At 44.2% G+C, this 20,998-nt stretch overlaps 1 protein-coding gene across 1 annotated transcript in view; it reads right to left on the bottom strand.

Annotated features, from left to right (window-relative positions):
• The window catches only part of ATP6V0B (ATPase H+ transporting V0 subunit b), a 93,514-nt gene that overhangs the window by 32,506 nt on the left and 40,010 nt on the right, over positions 1 to 20,998 (bottom strand). The window contains exons 4-5 of the mRNA XM_069232773.1: positions 15,413 to 15,490; positions 7,397 to 7,466 (exon numbers count right to left, since the gene is read on the bottom strand). Coding sequence (XP_069088874.1) covers positions 7,397 to 7,466; positions 15,413 to 15,490 — 148 coding nt within the window. The remainder of the gene's footprint in view (positions 1 to 7,396; positions 7,467 to 15,412; positions 15,491 to 20,998) is intronic.

The following is a 20,998-nucleotide window of genomic DNA, read 5'->3' as shown; positions in this document are numbered from 1 at the left end:
GTCTAATATTACAAAGAACCAAATACAGGACAAAGCAGTAGAAAGATTGCTGTTAAAGGAAGCAACTATAATAAAAAAAAAAAAACATGCAAATGTTTGCAAAACCTAATCCCTGGCTCGTACAGCAGCCTTCAGAAAGGTGAAGGGCCTTAACTAGGGAAGTGAAAAAAATAAAGTCAATAAAAGTTCTACTCTGTTCCCAAACTGAACAAATAAATGTTCACAATCTTGGCAAAGGAAGACACAGAAGACACCGCCAACACCATGGCCTCCATCCACTCCGGATCACCATCGGACCCCTGCCCACACCATATCTTCAATAATGCAAATATCATCATCGCTCCCCACCTCTGCAACACCAACAACCGCTCCTTCAAGTCAGCCACCTTCCCAGAAAGCTGGAAGCACGCAGAAGTCAATGCCCTGCTGAAAAAACCCAAGGCAGACCCAGACGACCCCAAGAACTACCGACCAATCTACCTCCTCCCGTTCCCAGCCAAAGTAATCGAACAAATCGTGAAAAGCCAACTATCCCGATTCCTGGAAGACAGCAAGGCACTCAACACCTCCCAATCCGGATTCCGCAAACACCACAGCACCGAGACCGCACTCATTGCTGCCACAGACGACATCAGGACCATGCTCGACGAAGGAGCAACTGCAGCACTCATCCTCCTGGACCTCTCCGCAGCCTTCGACACGGTTTGTCATCACACTCTCCGCACACGCCTCCATAACGCCGGAATCCGCGACAAAGCACTCAACTGGATCTCATCATTTCTTTCAGGCAGAACCCAGAGAGTCGCCTTCCACCGTTCATAACAGAAGCCTCCAGAACCATCTGTGGCGTCCCCCAGGGCTCGTCACTCAGCCCCACGCTCTTCAACGTGTAGATGTCCCCACTTGCCAACATCGCACGAACACACCACACCAACATAATTTCCTACGCAGACGACACTCAGCTAATCCTCTCCCTCACAAAAGACCCTACAGCTGCAAAAAACAACCTCCACAATGGGCTCCAAGCCATCGCCAGCTGGATGGAAGCAAGCCGCCTCAAATTAAACACTGACAAGACAAAGATCCTCATCTTCGGAGCAAACCCCTCAGCATGGGGGCCCACCTCCCTAGGATCCACACCACCACCCACGCACGCAACCTGGGATTCATCTTGGATTCCACACTCAGCAGGTTAACGCCATCTCCTCTTCTTGATACAACACCCTCCACATGCTCCGAAAAATATTCAAGTGGATTCCCGTCGAAACCAGGAAAACGGTCACCCACGCCCTGATCAGCAGCAGACTGGACTATGGAAACACCCTACATGCAGGAACAACAACCAAACTCCAAACAAAGCTGCAAAGAATCCAGAACGCATCCGCTGACTCATTCTGGACGTCCCACACCGCCACCACATCACCCCCCTCCTCAGAGACTTACACTGGCTACCAATACCAAAGAGGATCACCTTCAAACTCCTCGTCCACGCACACAAGGCCCTCCACAACACAGGCCTAACCTACCTCAACGAAAGACTCACCTTCCACACCCCCACCCACAACCTTCGCTCCGCCAGCCTCGCCCTCGCCTCCGTTCCCCGCATCCGCCGCACCACCGCCGGAGGAAGATCCTTCTCCCACCTGGCCGCCAAGACCTGGAACTCCCTACCGCTCCGCCTTCGATAGACCCAAGACCTCTTAACTTTCAGGAAACACCTAAAGACATGGCTTTACGACCAGTAGCCCTTTAAAGACAAACAGTGGAAGTTCCACTGTTGAGCGTCCCCCGATGCACCAAACAGTGCACTGAACAGGTCAGTGAGGTTTCTGTCTTTCATGTTTTCTCCATTTCTGGGCTTGTGGACACTCCAGATATTTATGATGACATCTGCTCCGGAGGTGACCTCTCAGTTCTGGACTCTTATACCTGTGTATGTCATTGTGTGCGACCTAAGTGCCTCCACACAACTCACTGTTTTCTCTTTCTAGACTTCACGGTGCTGTAAGCCTGGTATCTACTCACTGTCAGAAATGGGTTTTGATAATAAAAAAAAAAAAAATAAATAAAACCACAGGTGCGCCAGTGAAGTGCCACCACGTGACAGACACGCACACACACTGCTGCTCCCACTAACCATCTGAGGAGGTGCAGAGTTAGGGATGGAGGGTGGAAACTGAACACAAACCTCCAGTGAAAGGCTCCAATCGTCCGACGTGGTGGAACGGCACGTGATCCCTGTTTTGACTGCTGTCTCGGTCGGGGTTGGCTCAAAGGCAATAGGTGCAGGTCCGGGTCAGCTTTTCTATTGCAGTTTAAAACATTTAATCGTCCTGTGACATGATTTGCTATTCTTTCACCGCATAACTTTACGGAGCCAAATAGAGGAGTCCAGTTAAGCACACATGGGAGTGCAAAATAACGGTCCATTTGAGAACAATTTTAAAAGAGCGAACTATAATACACATTCTTATCCTGTTGTTCGGACAAGAGAAATGTGCAATTAGACCTATAAAACATGCCCTAGAAAGTGCTCAGCAGAGCTTCTTTGTCTTCTTCTCTTTTGTTCATTAAAACTGTTGATTTTAGTCTGCACCGTTCTGACCAGACTAGTGCTGTCTATTCATCTAAATGGCCTCCTTGCAAGGCCCAACCTCTGTTTTAACAAACTGTGCACCCTGCGTGCACCTTCACCTATACCTACTCGGTCGCTAATGGAAATACTATGGTTTCATTTGACGCCCTACCGTTTTTGAGCTTCATCAGCCGCCACTGCTACTACTTATGCACTCAGTCTTTTTAACTATATTTAGCCAAAAACTAAATTAGTAACAAATGGCCCCTCTCCTGGCCACTGCACTGCAGATTCAACGCTCGGTCCACGTCAAGAATGAGATACCTCAATATGGAATAATTCTGCAATTATTTATAATTGGTTTGTCTGGAGAAATTATAAAATTAATACTTTATCAGATTTATGTACACAGAATAATTCCTTTAAATCATTCTCACAACTGCAAGAGACGTATAAACTTCCGAAATCAAAATTTAACAATTATGTTCTACTATTGTCTATTCAAAACTCCATAACAAACTTGAATATAGATCCTATAACACATTCATCCATTGCTCGTTCTTTCTTTATATGGAAAAATTTCAAAGGCACAGTATTCGGGTTTATATTCTCTATTACTCAATAAATCTTTTTCAGACGATACATCTGAAACTTTAAAAACATGGTGGTCTACACGACTTACTATTACTTATTCACATAAAGAATGGGCTAAGGCTCTGCAGAATTATAATCAGGGCCTTCGTGATGTGAGGTTAAAATTTAATTATTTCAAAATTCTAAATTGTTGGCATTGTTCACCTTCCAAAATTTTAATTCATTTTAACTCAGTCCAAATTCCGATGGCTAGAGATACCATCAATCCAATTGTGATATGGTACATATTTTATGGGAATGTCCTGAGATCCAACAACTTTGGACACAAATATCAAACCGTTTAGGAAAAATTGTTCCCAATATCTCGTCTCAATCACCCAGATTATTTTTGTTACATGACATCCATGGAATGGGTAGAATTTCTCCAGAGTTGTTCATATGGTTAACTACGGCAATTACTATAGCTAAAGTTAATATATTGCGTTTTTGGAAATCCAATTTTTACCAACAGTCCAATCCTGGTTGAAGGATATGTTTGAAATTGCACAGTTTGAAAGAATGATAACTGAACGATAATCTAAAACAATTTGATAGTATATGGGGCTCCTTCTTAGAATAATTGGGATTCTTTTTTTTTCCCTTCACATTTTTACCTTCTATGATGGTCAAGGAGAATTATCCTTATTTCTGTGTTTTTTTTTTTTTCTCCTTTTATTAAATCTCGTTTATCTATTCATAGTATAGATGTCTTGTAGTTTAAATGATTGACAATTTCTCTCTTTTTATTTTATTATAGGAAAGTATATCGATATAGAAATTTGTTTATATATTCTTTAATAGTTTGTGTATTTCTTGTTTTCTTTATTGTTTTTCATTGTTAATATTTAATACGAAATTATTATGGAAGGCTTTTTCTAATTGTACACTTGGTGTTTCTAAATATTCATGGTTTATTTTAATATCATCAATGAACAATTTTATGTTTATTTTTGTTATAAAATTAATAAAGAATTTAAATACAAAAAAAAAAAAAAAGAAGATTGAGATACCTAATGCTTGCTTTCTCAATTTTCGAGCACCCTCCTGTGGCATGGACAGAGGGGCTTTGTGGCACAACTTAACAGACTAGAGACTGTCCACAATTTTGCTAAGGACAGCCTAAACACTTACTACCGACACCTAGGTGCATGTTAAAGTTGGCCGCAAAGCCTCAATTTCCCAAAGAATTACTATGCCAATGGATGAGGCAGGCAACCTTAACCTTGTGGATATGAGAGAGTTGGGGAAATAAGGAGAGCTTTCCACCTCACTTTAGGGCATCTTTTTAGTATGGCTTGATATGGTAGTGAGCTAGGTGGTCTCAATAGCGTAAACATAGCCAAAAAAGCCAAAAGGGATGCTGTACAGGACCAAAGGCACTGGAGGGTAGCCAAGTTATGAGAGGGAAAGCAGACCATTACTTTGCTGCATAGTAGTGTTCTTCAAAGAGAGGAGATGGAAAAAAGGGAACTAGATCCATTTCAGACACAACTAAGATTCACACACAACTAAGATAGTTACAGAGGCCACCAGAGATAGACGGTTGCAGACTAGCAAAAGGAACAGTGGACGAGACCCTGAAAAACTGGTGAGATCATTTCTGGATCTGGACCAGGAACTGAAAAGGAGCGAGGAGGAGGAAAGGCAGTGCGCTGGAGCTAGAAGAAGGAAAAGGGAATGTTGTGACACGATTAACAGCCAAGACAGACTGAAAAGAGATGGTCGGGCACGAGCTGGAGCAAGGAGCCAAGTGGGACAAACTCAGCAGGAGAAGAAAGACCAGACTGAATATGTAGTGGGGAAGAGCCGGAGGAGCTGTAAGTAGTGGCAGCATTCCCAGAGGGTATTCAGAAGACAGGAGAAGAGCTGAAGATGAGACCAGCAGGCAAGGGACCCAAGCATATCTCTCTCTACATAAAACAGCTGTGTGAGTGCTAGAGGAGCTGTATTCCACAATACCATGGTCTACAGAAAGGACAGTGCTCACAAGCAGGTACTCCAAACGTTCCTTTGCACGGTCATAATTAATGGCACTAGAACAGTAAGACTGGATACACAGTAACGGCACAGAAAGAATTTAGCGGGTGAAAGAGGTGGGCAAGACCAGATGCCCAGGCAGCAATTATCACTCAGAAGTGCCGAAATAGTTTTACCCTTTAGCTGAGTCAGTGGTAACGTGGAGAACTTTGTGTTTTTGAGGAGAAGTGAACCAGACATTTGGGAGTTGGTGTTCTACAAGAGGGAAAAGAAAAAACACACATCTCCAAAACAATCAGGGAAGCGTTCAGGGGACTAGGCTTTTCTTTTAACTAGACTGTGTGGAACTGCCAATAAACTGTTCAAACCTCTATAATGAAACCTATAGTGTGTCCTAGATGAAGTTGTGCAAAGAACCACTAGAGGTGGTAAGGATGTCAGCCAAGTAGGATAGGGATGGTTGGTCGCAATGGCTTTGTAGATGATGGGGCTGGTTTTGGAGATGTGGGACGGCCAATGCAGCTAGGAGTTTCATCGTAGTGAAGATTAAAACACTGCATTTATTCAGGCCCTTGACAAGGTGTGCTGCAGTATGTAGGATGCACTTCCTGTAGAACAGTGTGCAGTCTAAAAAGCCATTGAGTTAAATGTCACCGTCCAGATATAAGAGTATGAAGGTGTGTATTGTATGCATTTAATAGCACTTTAAACCCCTGGTCAGTTTACAACAGTCACTGAATTATCTAGTGACCTTGCTGCAATGGTAATAAGTGAGTGACATTGACAAATCTAAAATGTTTGTTTCTAGTCAAAAACTTAGGAAGACATGAATGTTTGTGTAATCCATTGTGTAGCCTCCTACAAACATGTGGGGTCTAATTTAAGGAAAAGGGTGCGCATCAATATCATAGGGACTACCAAAGAAGAAACACTACAGCCCTGAATCCTGAATTGTACCAGTTGTTTAATGACCTTTCCGACCCATCATTTGCTCCATTTGTAATAGTCAAATGTGAAATTATGGTCAGCCTTAAAATAAAAGAGAAAAGCCAGCAAGTTGGCTTGTCATGGCTGAGTGCTGTTCATTTAGAAAACAATTCTGCTTACCAAATTCTGCCACAAAGATTCAGATTAGGCTCAAATAAAGTCGTACAAATCAAGTTCGGGCGAGGGAAGCCAGCTTACTCCCGACCCAGTTCAGGATTTTCAGTGCCTAGATGGATACTGCAAGACCAATGCACTGGCCAGAACATTAAGAGCGGAATGGCATTAGGTCTCATTCATGGTCATATCTTTTCTGACTACGGCACTAAAAAGTCTAATAGGATTGAGACTGAAAACCATTCAGTTTTAAACTGTCACAGTTCACATGAGAAAGGTTATAGAATATTCACAGTGAAATTGAAATCTATTTTGGTATTAAATTTGTTTAGTTCAGCTCGAAGGCAAGACTACAAGCTTGACCCTATCTCAAAGTCATTATTTAATGGTAAAAGCAATATTCATGTTTGCTTTTGCCATTAAATAATGGCCGTGTATGGTTGAAACTTTTTTGTGAAAATAATGACAGTCTGCACACACAAACTTAGGCCACTTCTGGCTTTAAGCCGGAGAGCAGATGTCTTAAAACAAAGATATAATTTTGAGATTGTACAAAAAAATATTTAAATTATAGTAGTTATGATAGTTTGCATAAATATAGTTAAGGGACCGCTTGCAGAATGGCCATCTCTTATGATCATCAATTTAAAGATTCTGTTTTGAGGTCAAAGAGCGGTACCCATAATTTTTTTTAATCTCTCTTTAATGAATTTATGGTCGGTACTCTGTTGCGGTTTTAAATAATTCACACAAACACAATCTTTGGCTGTTGGATACACTTTTCAGGGGCAGCTGGTTCAAAGAAACCAAGCTCAGCATCTTTATTAGACAACAGCCTATCAATCAAGTGAGTCACTGTTTCTGTGGTAACTAATCTATTATGCATATACTTTTGTATGCTCTGTGTCCATGCAGCACTAGGCAAACAAACACTTTTGGTGGCACATTTTGGGTTCTATGGAGCATACACAGACCTTTGGCAAGGCCCATCAGGGACAATAGCCCAGCTAAAGCATAGACAGCATATTTTCAAAATTAAATGGGACCATCCAAACCTCACAGAAAATAATTTAAAAAACCAAATCAAAGATAGTGGAAATTCAAACCTACCTCTGCCATGTTGCTGATAACTATGGCCATAATAATTCCGTAGATTGCCACAGCCTCACAGAAAATAATACTGCAAAGAGAGAAAACATGTTGGTGGGCAGCACAAAGAAAGACTGTGCAACATGGTGTAATTTCTGAAGTGATTAGTCCTCTCAGGAAGGCTGCATTCTTTTTCTGCTATATAGCCTGCAACACACCAGAACTCAAAGGTTGCCCCTGACTATAACAATGCGTTGTCTATGGAATAAAATAAGTTTGTAATTGACTGATCACAAACAGCAGAAAAATATTCCAACCAACCAAAAGAACAAGTTACTTACCTTCGGTAACGAATTATCAGGTAGATATCAGGTAGAGACTATCTAGCTGCAGAGTCCTTACCTTAGAATTCCCTGGCTTCAGCTTCGAATCCAGAATTTTTCTACTGAGCAGTACCCTGTACACACCGTTGGGTGGCGTCGTCAGCTCCACGTAGCGTCGTCAGAGCCATCTGTGACCTCACGGTCTTCTCTATAGGCATCACCATGGCGCGCATATGTCAGTTCTTCTCCACAACTTCCCACGCCAGAAGCGCGGAGTCATGGAAGAACCAACTTTTTTTTATTTATTTTTTATTTTAATTGTATTTTTCTAATTTTTCTTCTGATTGTTTGAGCAAAAAGACATGCCCTGGAGAAAGGGTAAAAATCTGAAAAACATAATATATATCCGCAGAGCGGGGAGGCTTGGGTGGGTGTAATGAATCTGCAGCTAGATATCAGATTCGTTACTGAAGGTGAGTAACTTGTTCATCTGATAGAGACTTCTAGCTGCAGATTCCATACCTTAGAAAAGATATCCAAGCTTTAACTCCTGGTGGTGGGCTGCGAAGATATACTTCACACAAGGAAGTCCTGCAGGACTGAGCGAGCAAAATGTCCCTCTCTTCTAACCTGGCTATCCAGGCAGTAGTGTCTTGCAAACGTGTGCAAGGAAGCCCACATTGCCGCCTGGCGGATGTCTAGTACCGGCACGCCTCGAGCTTATGCTGCAGTAGCAGCTTTCCCTCTGGTAGAGTGAGCTCTCAAGCCCTCAGGAGGCTGCTTTTTATCCAAAGCGTAGCAAATTTTAATGCAGAGAAAGACCCAGCGCTAAATGGTTTGTTTCTGGACTGCCTGCCCCTTCTTTGCACCAACATGCCACCACAAAGAGTTGGTCGTCCACCCAGAAATCTTTTGTGTGGTCAAGGTAGAACGGTAACCATCTTTTTGGGTCCAGCCGATGGCGACGCTGCTCTTCTTTAGAGGGATGCGGTGGAGCAAAGAAGGTGGGCAGGGTGATATTTTGACCCACATGGAAAGGGGTCACAGCAGTTTCGATGATAAAGCCTGCATCTCACTCACTCTCCTGGCAGATGTGATCGTCACTAAGAAGGCTGTTTTCATAGTGAACAGCCGGAGAGGACAATTATGTAAAGGCTCAAAAGGAGCACACATAAGAAAAGTGAGCACTAGATTACGGTCTCACTGGGGAATAACAAAAGGCGTAGGTGGAAACATATGTACAAGCCCTTTTAAGAATCTCTGTGCAGTAGGAGACTTAAACAAGGACTGTTGATCAAGCAAGCAAAAAAAAAAGCTGATAAGGCAGAAAGATCGCACTTAAGAGTCCCTAAGGAGGAACCCTGTTGGGCGAGTGACAAAATGAACAGAAGGATATTAGAAAGAAAAGAAGACAGAGGATCAATAGACCTCTCTGTACAATATAATACAAAACGTTTCCAACAACAGGTGTAAACAATCTTAGTAGAGGGACACCTGGCTGCCAGAATGACCTCACAGACTTCAGGAGGGAGGTCATAAACCATCAACTGCCGCCGCTCAATCTCCACGCATGAAGTTGCAGAGTTGACAGGTTCGGGTGGAGAACCTTCCCCTGCTGCTGCGACAGAAGATCCTCCCGAAGGGGCAACCTGATTGGAGGACTGATGCTCATTTTGAGAAGCTCTAGATACCAGACTCTTCGTGCCCAATCCGGAGCCACTAGGATTACTTGGGCCCGGTCGATCTTGAGAACTCTGGGCAGAAGTGATATGGGCGGAAAGGCGTACGGGAGGCCTGAGCTCCACTGGCGTCGTCTAGCGATAGCCACCTTAAAAACTCCAACGTGCAATACTGCGGACATTGTGCGTTCTCTTTGGAGGCGAACAGATCGAACCAAGGCTCTCCCCACTGCTGAAAGAGTCCTTGCACCACCTCCAAATGTAGACACCATTCGTGATCCGATAAGCATCTCCGACTGAGTTCGTCTGCTCTGGCGTTCAGAGAACCTGCCAGGTGTTAAACCACCAGGGTTATGCCCGGATGTTCAAGCCATGTCCAGAGACATAGATCCTCTTGACAAAGGGTCCACAAGCCCACACTGCCCTGCTTGTTGCAGTACCACATTGCAGTAGTGTAGTCCGTGAACACCTGCACTACTTTCCCTTTCACAACAGGAATAAATGCCTTTAATGCTAGCCGGATCGCCCGAAGCTCCAACAAGTTTATATAGACTCCTGATTCCGCCGGAGACCAGATGCCCCTGATCTCTACCTCTCCCAGATGGCCGTCCCATCACAGAAGTGACACATCTATCACTACTGTAAAATCTGGTTGGGGAAGGAAGAGGAGTCTGCCCTTGACCCAATCGCAGTTCACTAACCATCACTGCAGATCCTTTGCAGTTCCCTTGATATCCGAACCATGTCAGAAAGATTTCCCTGATGCTGTGCCCATTGGAACTTCAGGTCCCACTGCAGAGCCCTCATATTCCATCTGGCATGCTTCACTAATAGGATGCAGGAAGCCATGAGTCTCAACAGCCTCAGAGTCGGTCTGTCCGAAATCCAGGATATAGGCTGAAACATCAGTATCACAACGTTATCCTGGACTCGCTGCTCGGGAGGATAGGCCCTAGTTTGCACTGTGTCCAGAACAGTTCCGATGAAAGTGAGCTTCTGAGAGAGTCAGGTGTGACTTTGGCACGTTTATAGTGAACCCCAGCGAGTGCAAGAGGTTCGCCGTTGTCTGGAGGGGGATGACGAGAGCCTGGGGCGTCGGAGCCTTCAACAGCCAGTCGTCCAGGTAGAGGAAGACTGAAATCCCTAACCTGCGCAGATGAGCTGCCACCACTGCCATCACTTTCGTGAACACCGAGGGGCACTGGTGAGACCGAAAGGGAGCACGGTAAACTGAAAGTGCTCGTGGCCCACCTTGAACCGCAAGTAACGCCTGTGGGTGGGCAGGATGGGGATGTGAAAATACGCATCCTGCAAGTCCAACGCTACCATCCAGTCTCCATGGTCTAGGGCAGACAAGACCTGAGCAAGAGTGAGCATCTTGAATTTATCCTTTTTGAGGAAGAGTTTGACATCCCTTAAATCCACTTCAGGGCGAAGACCCTTGTTCTTTTTGAGAATCAGAAAGTAGCGGGAATAACAACCACTGCCTACTTCTGACATCGGGACCTTTTCTATGGCTCCCTTGGCCAAGAGAGCCGTAAATCACTTGCGGAGCAAGACCAGATGATACTCCATCAGCCGTTCTTTTACCGGAGGGATAGGGAGGGAAAGAATGGAAGGGGAGGGAATAGCCCCTTCTGTATGATCTGCAAGACCCATTTGTCCGATGTGATGGAGTGCCAGTGAGGGAGATGAAAATGAATCCTTCCTCCAACTGGACGGACATGGTCTTGCAGAACTATACTAGGAGGGCTTGGGCGCTGCGGAAGAGGGGGGCTGTGTGGTGGCTGACCTCTGGCACAGGATGCTGTGAAGCCGGGGGCTAACTTGTGGCTGGCGTGATACTGCGCCACTTCCGAAGCCTCAAAAGAGACGAACGACAGACTGCTGACGAGCCAGCGTAGAAAGGCCCAAGGATCTGTCCGTAGCTTGAGAATCCTTGAACCTCTCAAGCGCAGTGTCTGCCTTCTCACCAAAAAGGTGAGTCATCAAAAGGCATGTCCGTCAAACTTGACTGGACATTCCCTGAATAGCCAGTAGAACGTAGCCAGGCATGGCGAAGTAGCGCCAATGTCGAAGAAATCGCCTTGCCCAGCGAGTGAGTTGTGTCCAAGCCACACCTGATTGTAAACTTAGCTGCATCTCTCCCATCCTTGACAGCCTGAGTGAGAGTGTCCCATAATCCCTCCAGGACCTGGGGCAGCACCTGTGCCACAGATTCCCATAAAGTATGGGAAAAACAGTCCAATAGGCAAGAGGTGTTTACTGACCTCAATGCCAGGCTGGAGGAAGAAAACAACTTCTTTCCAAGTTGGTCCAGCCTCTTGGATTCCCTATCCGGAGGGGCGGAAGGGAAGGCACCACGGGATGTCGAGGCTTGGACCACCAAGCTCTCTGGGGTGGGGTGTTGGGTGAGGAAACTAGGGTCATTTGGAGCAGGTCTATGGCGGCAGCCGATTGTCCTATTCACAGGAGCCCCCATGCTGGGTTTGGACCATGTTCCCAGAAGGACATCCGTGAGGGCTTAACTGAAGGGTAACATCGGCTCCAATGTAGAAACCCCCGGCTGAAGCACCTCTGTTAGGAGATTAGTCCTGACTGGCACCGTAGACAAGTCTAGGTCCAAGACCTCAGCTGCCCTATGCACCACCATGGCATAAGATGCACCCTCCTCCATAGCCACAGCGGGAAGAGAGAACATGCCAGCATCTAGAGAAGTAACCAGTCCACTGGCTTATCCTAGACCCTCGTAGCAGTCCTGTTCATGCTCCAAGTCATTCTAAAGGGTCCTCAGACACCTCCTACCCCTCTCCTGTGCCTAGCTGTTCTGAATAAGCCTCAGGCACTGATCTGGGCCTAATCAGCACCGTAAAAGTCGGAATCGCATCGTTCTGGCTCCGGATCATCCGGAATGAACGTCTGGCCCGGCGCCGGAGGAGGTCGACTGAGATACTGGCACCGGCCTAGATCCACTATCGGATCCCAGGGTCCCCTAAGGCGCCGATGTCCCATCTGAGGGTGCAGCCCACTCAAAAACAAGGCACATAGCCTCGGAAAAATCTTTGAGGGGGAAGACGTGGAGTTGGCCCTGGCGACGGCTCCGCGGAGCCACGCTCGGAACGTCAATGTTCCATAGACGCCTCATCGGCCGACAAGCGTGGAGAAGTCGAAGTCCTCTTGGACTTCTTCTTCTTGTACCTCTTACCTGAATGCCCGAAGACCTCGAATGTGAGGAAGATGACTTGGGGCTCCTCCTAGAGCGGGACCGTGACCTCCTCGGAGTTGCACTAACCGAAGACGGCTGCCGGGCCGCTAGAAGCTTGAGAGATCTCTCTCTCAAGGCCTTTGGAGCCATGGCTCGACAGTTGAAACAACTTCGAATCGTGGTCCTTTTCAAGGCACCAGACACACACCTGGTGCGGATCCGTAACCGACACGGTGCGATGACATGCACCACACTGCTTGAATCCCGTCTTTCTCAAAGACATCGTCTCAGACAATGGAAAAGCTTTGACAAAAGTCGAAAAAAGGGGATCTCTTCCCAGATCTGCGCTTAACTGGCGTGGAAGGAAAAGAACTGACATACGCGTGGCACCTAAAAAGAAGACGGACGTCACAGACGGCTCCAACAATGCCATGCAGAGCCAGAAGACGCACTCTGATCCGAACAACGCCACCCGATGGCACGCGCAGGGTACCGCTCAGCAGAAAAATTCCAGATTTGAAGCGGACACCAGGGAAATATAAAAGGTAAGGACTCTGCAGCAAGAAGTCTCTATCAGATATCGAGCTTAGTAAGTGATGTATATGTTTAATTATTGGGGACAAGTCAAGAACAGATGCATGTGTCAAGCTGGATGGAGTGCTCCTTTTGATGGTTTTACCCATTTTACCAGATGCAAGCTTTGAGAGACAGGAGTGGGCTGTGCGTATATAGATCCCTGCCAGGAAAGTACCTGAAGAATAAGTTCTTCAACGTTCCTTCTGATGCATATGAGTGATCCTCAAAGGGGCCAGGTGAAACTTATTCCCAGGCATCAGTCTGGATCTTGAGACTTTTCATACTATTTCAATTCACTATTGCAAGATGCTGGTGGGCGCTTCTAGCAATGGATTTGTGAAGCACCAAACCTGACTTATACAGTCAAGAAAAGTCAATAAGGTAGCCAGTGCCCATGTTTCTATTTTTCTGAGCTTCACAGACCATAACATGAAGTCAGAGCCAAAGAAATAAAAACACAAATCAATATATGCTTACTATAGAGGAGGTGGGCAACTGATGAGCAATATGCACCTTATGTATTCATTAGAAAGCAAACTGATAAAACTATTCTCCAAACGGACACTGAAAACAGCATGCTAAAGAGTCTTCGTCTGTGCATACTGAAAAGTGCCAACATAGCTCTCCAATTACCCAAATCTGACAAACGGTGAAAGGTCACTTGAAGTTGCTCCATCTCAAATTAAAGGAGTTGAGGTGCTCCCTGGACCGTGCCCTATATTTCTCTTACACTCCCGATGGGAACAGAAAGGAGATTTATTAAAGGTCTCTTTTCATTGGACCACAGTCTCATGGTCACCCAAATTTAGACTTCTACTTAGAACTCCAGTCCTTCAGAGCTGCCAGGAAGAACCTGCCCCCTCTCTTTTGGCTGGCCTTGGGGGTATCTTTGGTCAGAGCTCAGAAGTACCTATGTCATTTTCGTTACCAAGGCACCAACAGCATCTCGAATACCAGGCCCATCCTTCGAAAATGTCTACAAGGCTGGTGCCCTGAAAATATCAGATGACATGACACCGAAGGCATTGTGCAAAATCTGAATATAGTTGTTGACATATTAAAGAACAAAATTTGTTATCAAGCTCTTGCTTCATCTTTTATGGATTCATTATGTCACTTCTTCAGGTACCTTGTAGAACAGCCTTTAAAGTCTCATAGCACCACCTGGCTTCAGGGGATGGTCACGGTTAGAAACAATATGCATGTTCTGTGGTACCTGGGACTAGGGTTCAAATAAGGCACCTGCAGGTAGTAGTACAAAGTTCTTTTTCATCAAGGGAGTTGTTAGTCACTGGGTCACAGATAGATTCTGGTCATGAGCCACATGAACGGTGAGCATTTAGTGACCTAGTTTAGCCACCAGCCTTCATTTTCCCTGGGACTAGGTCTTCACAGACATTTGGAGACAAACCAAATGGAAGTGGATGATGTTTATCTCGCCTTAGCCCTATCCAACGGAAACAAGGCACTGCTGGACTCAGTTTCCAGGAGGACATTTCTGTACCACAGTGAGCATGTCTGCAAGGTCAGAACAACGCCATAAGTCAGACAAGATTGGGGACTACATCTTAGGAAGGTTAGAAAATAAGTTAACCCAAGTTGTGATTGAAGGGTAACCTATTCTTTTAAATATTTCAATGATTATTATGTAAGAGTTGACTGGTAGCACAGTTTGTGTGAATTAGAGGATTGAATGCAGTCACCAAAACAGATGCCCACCCAACAGCTACAGCCGATAATAATTTGAAAAGGAAAATGGGAAAAGCCAACTACTAAGAACCTTCCACCACAATGAGCTTACAGCATTAAAGAAAATATCAAAACAGCTAGGAAGGCTTACACATGTTTATGATGCCCTTTGGGTTCACCAATATCATCACGAGATGAAGAAAACACCTTTAACATCCTAAAGGTTTCCTTCAGTGCTTGAAACATCCTGCCAGACCCCAACAGCAAGTAAATGCAACATTCATATGGTATCAGTAACAGATTGTGTGATAACCCCACCAACCTGGTGACTAAACTCCATCTACCTTTCAGATCCAACATTTTTCCAGAGACAGAGTTAATGTGTACACCTTGTGAAATGACTTGCAAGAGTGAGATGGCAAGAAAGAATCACATTACACAGTGTGGCTTGTTTGAATTGATGTCCCGTTAGATTGATGCCTATATTATGTGATTAGGCTACAAGGAACTTCTACAAAAAACATACAGGTTCACATAAAAAACAACTACACATGGATAAGCTTACCTGACCAGATTCTTCGTTTTAATCCTGGGAGCCTTCACACCACCGCCAAGGATACTTGAGCCTGTCACATATATTCCCCTAGAGGAGGCAAAAATTATAGCATTTTATAAACATGGTCCTGTTTCACTCAATGAATGACCACATGTACACCTTCACCTAGAAGCACACAGATAGTACTTCTTTAAACTACTATTCACATTTTAAATGAATGTTTACAATCTCTTTACAGACCACCCAAAATGCAAGCAAGTCTGTTGGTGCAACAGGCATTTTTATCTTTTCGGCTATTTACTATAATTAACTCAGATCAACGCAGAAAGGTGGCAGGATTTTCAGCAGGGCTCCATGCTGTTGGTCAAAAACTCCAGCATAATCTAACACTGAACTGGATAGCAACTGGGGTTTTGCTTGCTGGTCTCCTAAATACAGCACATTTTTCTCTAATATGCAGGGAGTACACATGTTCACGTACTGAATTTCAATGGAAGCTTTAGGTTGGTCCTTCTGAATGCTGGACCAGGTTTGACTATTTAGTGAGTGAACTAACCCAGTCCTTTTAGTAATTACCTGGGGCAAATCATACATGACAAACTAAGTAATTATGAACAATTTAATTTGAAATGTATTAAAATCTAGTTGCATTTAATAAACATGGACAATATACATATTTTAAATATTAATGCCCCACATCCAAGTCATTCAATCACTTGTAAATCGATGTGCACTTGATGAGCAGCAAAAAGGCTCTGGATTACCCTGCCAACACTTAAACCCTACAATCTATGCACTAGCACCAATCCACCACAAAAAAATGCAAACAAACTGATGCACACACAGAGTCCAGTAGTCCAATATGTAAACATCTGATTTGCAAACGCTGAAGTGTTCTGCTTATATGACTGCATAGTCATGAGCTCCTTTAACCCTTCCCTTTAGAATCCTAAACCCTTTTTGGCTATTTTGCGCATAGGCCCCCATAATTTATTTCCACAAAGTATCCAGCCATTAGGTTTCCTACACTCTGGGGATGCCAAAGGTACCCATGGATTGTGGAGTCCCAAGGAAGGGACTATGAAAACAGGCAATGTATTGCAATATTTTGTAACTTTTGGGGAAAAATAGGAAACAAGTGCTCCACAAAAAAAGCATCAACAAAAAGTTCACTATGCTAAAGTCAACATTTTCCTGGCTATCAGTAACACGCAGAGCTTAAAAAAAACAAATACCACAATTTTGACATTTTTCAAAGTGGTAGCCCGGTTTTACTCCTTTGTTTGCGTTCTACCTACTTTCAGTTTGTGATGGAAACCATGGTGAAACCCATGAGTGATCAGGGAAAGATATAAACTTCTGAAAAGTAGGCAAAACTCTAAATTCAGTATTGGGTCATTTGTGTAGATCCATCAATGTTTTCATAAAGAAACTAACTGTTGAAATAAAAAAATATTGAAAATGAGTAAGAACAACAGGCCATTTGTGACATTTTCATTTGCAACTTCTTGTCACAGTGGCTGATCTACAAAAGCAATAAACCACTACATCCGCTAGACCCTTCTGGTTGTGAGCAAATATAGGGTTTGTAGGTTCTCCAAAAACCCGAGGCACCCAGAGAAAACAACTGAACTGCACTTTACAATGTTTTTTCATTGTGTACTGGGTATGGAGCAATTAATGTTGTAAAATCTAAAGAGTGAAAAAAATGGGTATCATAAAAACCTATGTATTTCTGACAAAGACGCCAGATGCAGAGCAGTGTTTTTTTTGTACATCTCTTAATTTGCAGGTACCCATACTACCATGTGATTCAGAGGGCGTTTAATCAAAATGTCTTCTTTCTTACACACTGCATTAAATTTGGAAGCCACAAATGCACAGAAATACAATTGGTAATAACAAATGTTCTACTATGCTATATTCCCACCTGTCTCTCAATAAAAATGGCATTTCACTCGTTTAGGTAGGAGTAGTGTCTGCGACAGCAAAGGGCCCTAAACACAACATAGACACATCAAATTTTTTTCAACTGAAAACTGGCGCTTTTTTCAATTTGGGTAGCTGTGAATTTCGGGCCCCAGCTCAGCAGTTACCTAGGGAAACCTAGGAAAGCTGACATCTATGAAAACTAGACTCCGAGGAGTGCAGGGTTGGGTGATCTGTGTGGCTCTTGCAAGGTTTTCCTACCCAGAAACCTTTGCAAACCTCAAACACTTAATTAAAAAAAAAAAAAAAACATTTTTCTCACATCTCTGTGATGAAGACTCTGCCAGGAGCCATACATGTCTTACCACCTATAATTTTCCAAAGTCTCCCGATAAAACAGTACCATACTTAGGTGGAATGGGCTAGTGCCCGCAAAAGGAAAGGCCCAAATACTTAACATGGATGCATTTCGGCTAGCTGTGGATTTTGGGCCATAGCTCAGCCGGCACCTAATGGAACCTAGTAAACCTGCACATTTGTGAAAACTAGACACCTTAAGGAATCCACAGTTGGGACACCTGTGTGGCTCCCACCAGGTTTTCCTAACCAGAAGTCCTTCCAAACCTCAAGGTTTAACTTAAAAAAAAAAAAAAAAAAAAAAAACACCCACACATTTTCCTGACATTTCTGTGAAAAGACTTATGGAATCTGCCGGGAGTCACAAATTCCCTACCACCCCGTATTCCCCCAAATGTCTCAATAAAAATGGTACATCACTTGTGTGGGTTGGGCTAGTGCTCGCGATAGGAAAGGCTCCAAAACTTAACATGGACACATTTTTCAGCTGAAAAATGACCATTTTTTTTGGGTAATGTGGTCAGCTGTGGATTTTGGGGGCCAATTCAGCCAGCACATAGGGAAACTTAGCAAACCTGTACATTTTTTTAAAAAAATAGACACCCAGTGGAAACTAGGGTGGGGTGACATGCGTGGCTCTCTAATGGTGTGCTTACCCAGAAGTCCTTGCAAACCTCAAACCTGGACAAAACAAAAAAAAAAAAAGTTTCCTTTCATGAAGGAAAATGCTGTAATCTGCAGGGAGCCACAACTTACCTACCACCTACCATTCCTCGAAGTCTCCCAATAAAAACGGTACCTCACTTGTGTTAGTAGGCCTAGTCCCTGCAGCAGGAAAGGCCCCGAAATACAATGTGGGGACATCAACATTTCCTGCCACAAACATTATCTGATTTGGCAAGGGGGAGGGGGGAGCGGTGTTTTTTGGCTGAGGAAATCAATGGCCACCCAGGGAAACATTACAATCCCAGATAGTTCTGAAACGTAGATACCTAGGGGAGTTCAGGATGATATGTCTGGCGTGGATCCCACCAAGTTCTTACCCCCAATGTCCTGCAAACCTCAAACTTTGCTAAATTGCACGTTTGCTTGAATTTCTGTGACAAACTTCCACAATCAGCATGAATCCACAAAATTCTTACCACCCGCGTTCTCCCACTTGTCCCGTTAAAAATGCTACCTCACTTGAGTGGCTGGGCTTAGTGCGCAACCGGCAAGCATCAAACCAAGGTCAATGGGAGTATCATGGAGCAACTCTTATTGACCCTGGTTTGATTTGTGCCCATCAAAGGCACTAGGTAAGTCACACAAGTAGGGGTAGCATTTTTTAATCAGAACAAGTGGGAGAACACAGGGTGTTAAGAATTTATTTGATTTCTGCAGATTCCGGAAGTTTACATCATAGAAATGAAAGGAAAATGTGCAATTTTAGGCAAAGTTTGTGGTGTGCAGGGCATTGGAGGGGGTCAGAAAGATTGTTGCGTATCATTTGGCAGGGTAGAGTTAGGCCTAACGACGGAACGCCCCCCACCACATTCTCCACAAAAAGAAAAAATCCCTGGTGTCTAGTGGACTTTCTGCACCTCCGAAGCAGATTGATGTAACAATCTCTAATTAGTCCATTGCTTGGGGAGGGCTGGATCGGGGGTGGGGGAGTGGGATGGGGGCCCTCCCTCCAACAAATACAATGCCTAGTGGGCTAGTGGGCCTTCTGCCTCCCCGCCAGGGGCAGATTGGAGGAAAACACCTCCCATCTGTTCCTGAAGGGGGTGGAAAGACTGTTGAAGGTTATTTTGGTGGGGGCTACGCCTGATGCCTGGGAGTCTTCCCTTCCCATTAAAACACAATCCCTGGTGTCTAGTGGGCTTTCTGCTCCCCCTGGGGCAGATTGGAGGGAAGGACCAAAAATAAAAAAATAAAGGGAGGGGGGGGGGGGGGGTTTAAGCGCCTTTCTTCAAAAATATAGTCGCTGGTGCCTAGTGAGTGAATCCCTCCTGGGGGTTCGGCCTCCTGGCATCAGACTCCAAGCAGAGAACCAGTAAGGAAAGGTACCATTTCCAATTATACCTCTTCCACCTGCATTAGTGTTCGGGCGGAGGTATGCCCCTAAGTACCCGTGCAGTGAAAGTGAAATGAGCCTATAAGCTCATTTCACTTTCACTGAAATGACGTCAGCAAGCAGATTTTTTTTTTTTTTTAAATCCCCTCTGAAATGACAAACAGCCTTGTGTGCTAGTGAAGGTCTTCCCCAAATTCCAAAGCTGGAATAAAGAAAAGGAAATACCTCTGCTTCGGGTGCCAGGACGTGCTGGAGCAATCCTCAGCACTGGTGCTGAGGACTGCTCCAGCACGTCCATTAGATCAAAGAGGTTAAAAGGGGAAAGTAAGTTAAACAACAGGGCTAACAAATTTTACCTATTTAAACTATGAAAGTTCCTACACTCCTGCTTTGGCTGCATGAGAGGTTCCCCAAGATCTGTTTGTTACAGAAACTACGCTGAAATAACCTCGGATGGAAGTCACTCTTGACTGAATCATGGGTACCATTTTATTTGTTTATATAGTGAACTTCAAAAATCCAACTGTCTCTAAGCACAATTAATTAAATCATAAATAATTATCATAACAGTGCATACTCTTGTGCCAAGAATCATAGAACAAGAAAGGCTAGGCGATGAAACCTATTTCTGAAACAAGAAGATTTCCAATCCTTTCCTAAAGGAGAGCAATGTTTGTTTATTACCATCATCCAAGATCAAATAGTTCTAGAGACAGTTCTAATGCAGAGAACCTCTTATCTTACATTCATCATGTGGAGTAGCCAGCAGAGTTTCAGACTGCATTGCTAATGCAGGTATGTAGCAAACAACTTCTTTGTTGAGATATGATAGGGCTGCTCCTGAGAAGCAGTTGCAGACGAGGCACACACTAAAGACAATCTTCTTGCCAACAGGATACAAAGTCTCTAGCTCAAAAACAATGCTGTCAGACTTCTCAGGGTTTAGAATTAAGAACCTTAGACAATAGTTACAGGCAACCAATCAGGTTAATACATTCATCAATCCATTTGTATTGTCTAATTTTGTAATCTGACCAATAAATGGGAGGAGTTGCTTTAGCTGCCTCAGGCAAAATAAAAACTTACCACACAACTAGCAACTGTGGGTCACAAAATGGAGTGTAGAATCCCAAAGACAACATCCTTCCAAATATATCCTACAGAATGTAGCATACAATCCTTGTAGGCAAGAGCATCTGCGCACCACATAGAAGCAGTAAGAGCTATATAAAAGTTGCAGTACAATACCA

Source organism: Pleurodeles waltl, chromosome 4_2 (assembly GCF_031143425.1).
Source record: "Pleurodeles waltl isolate 20211129_DDA chromosome 4_2, aPleWal1.hap1.20221129, whole genome shotgun sequence".
Classification (NCBI taxonomy): Eukaryota; Metazoa; Chordata; class Amphibia; order Caudata; family Salamandridae; genus Pleurodeles; species Pleurodeles waltl.
The sequence above is the reverse complement of the archived record's forward strand: the minus strand, read 5'-3'. Positions and strand labels throughout refer to the sequence as shown.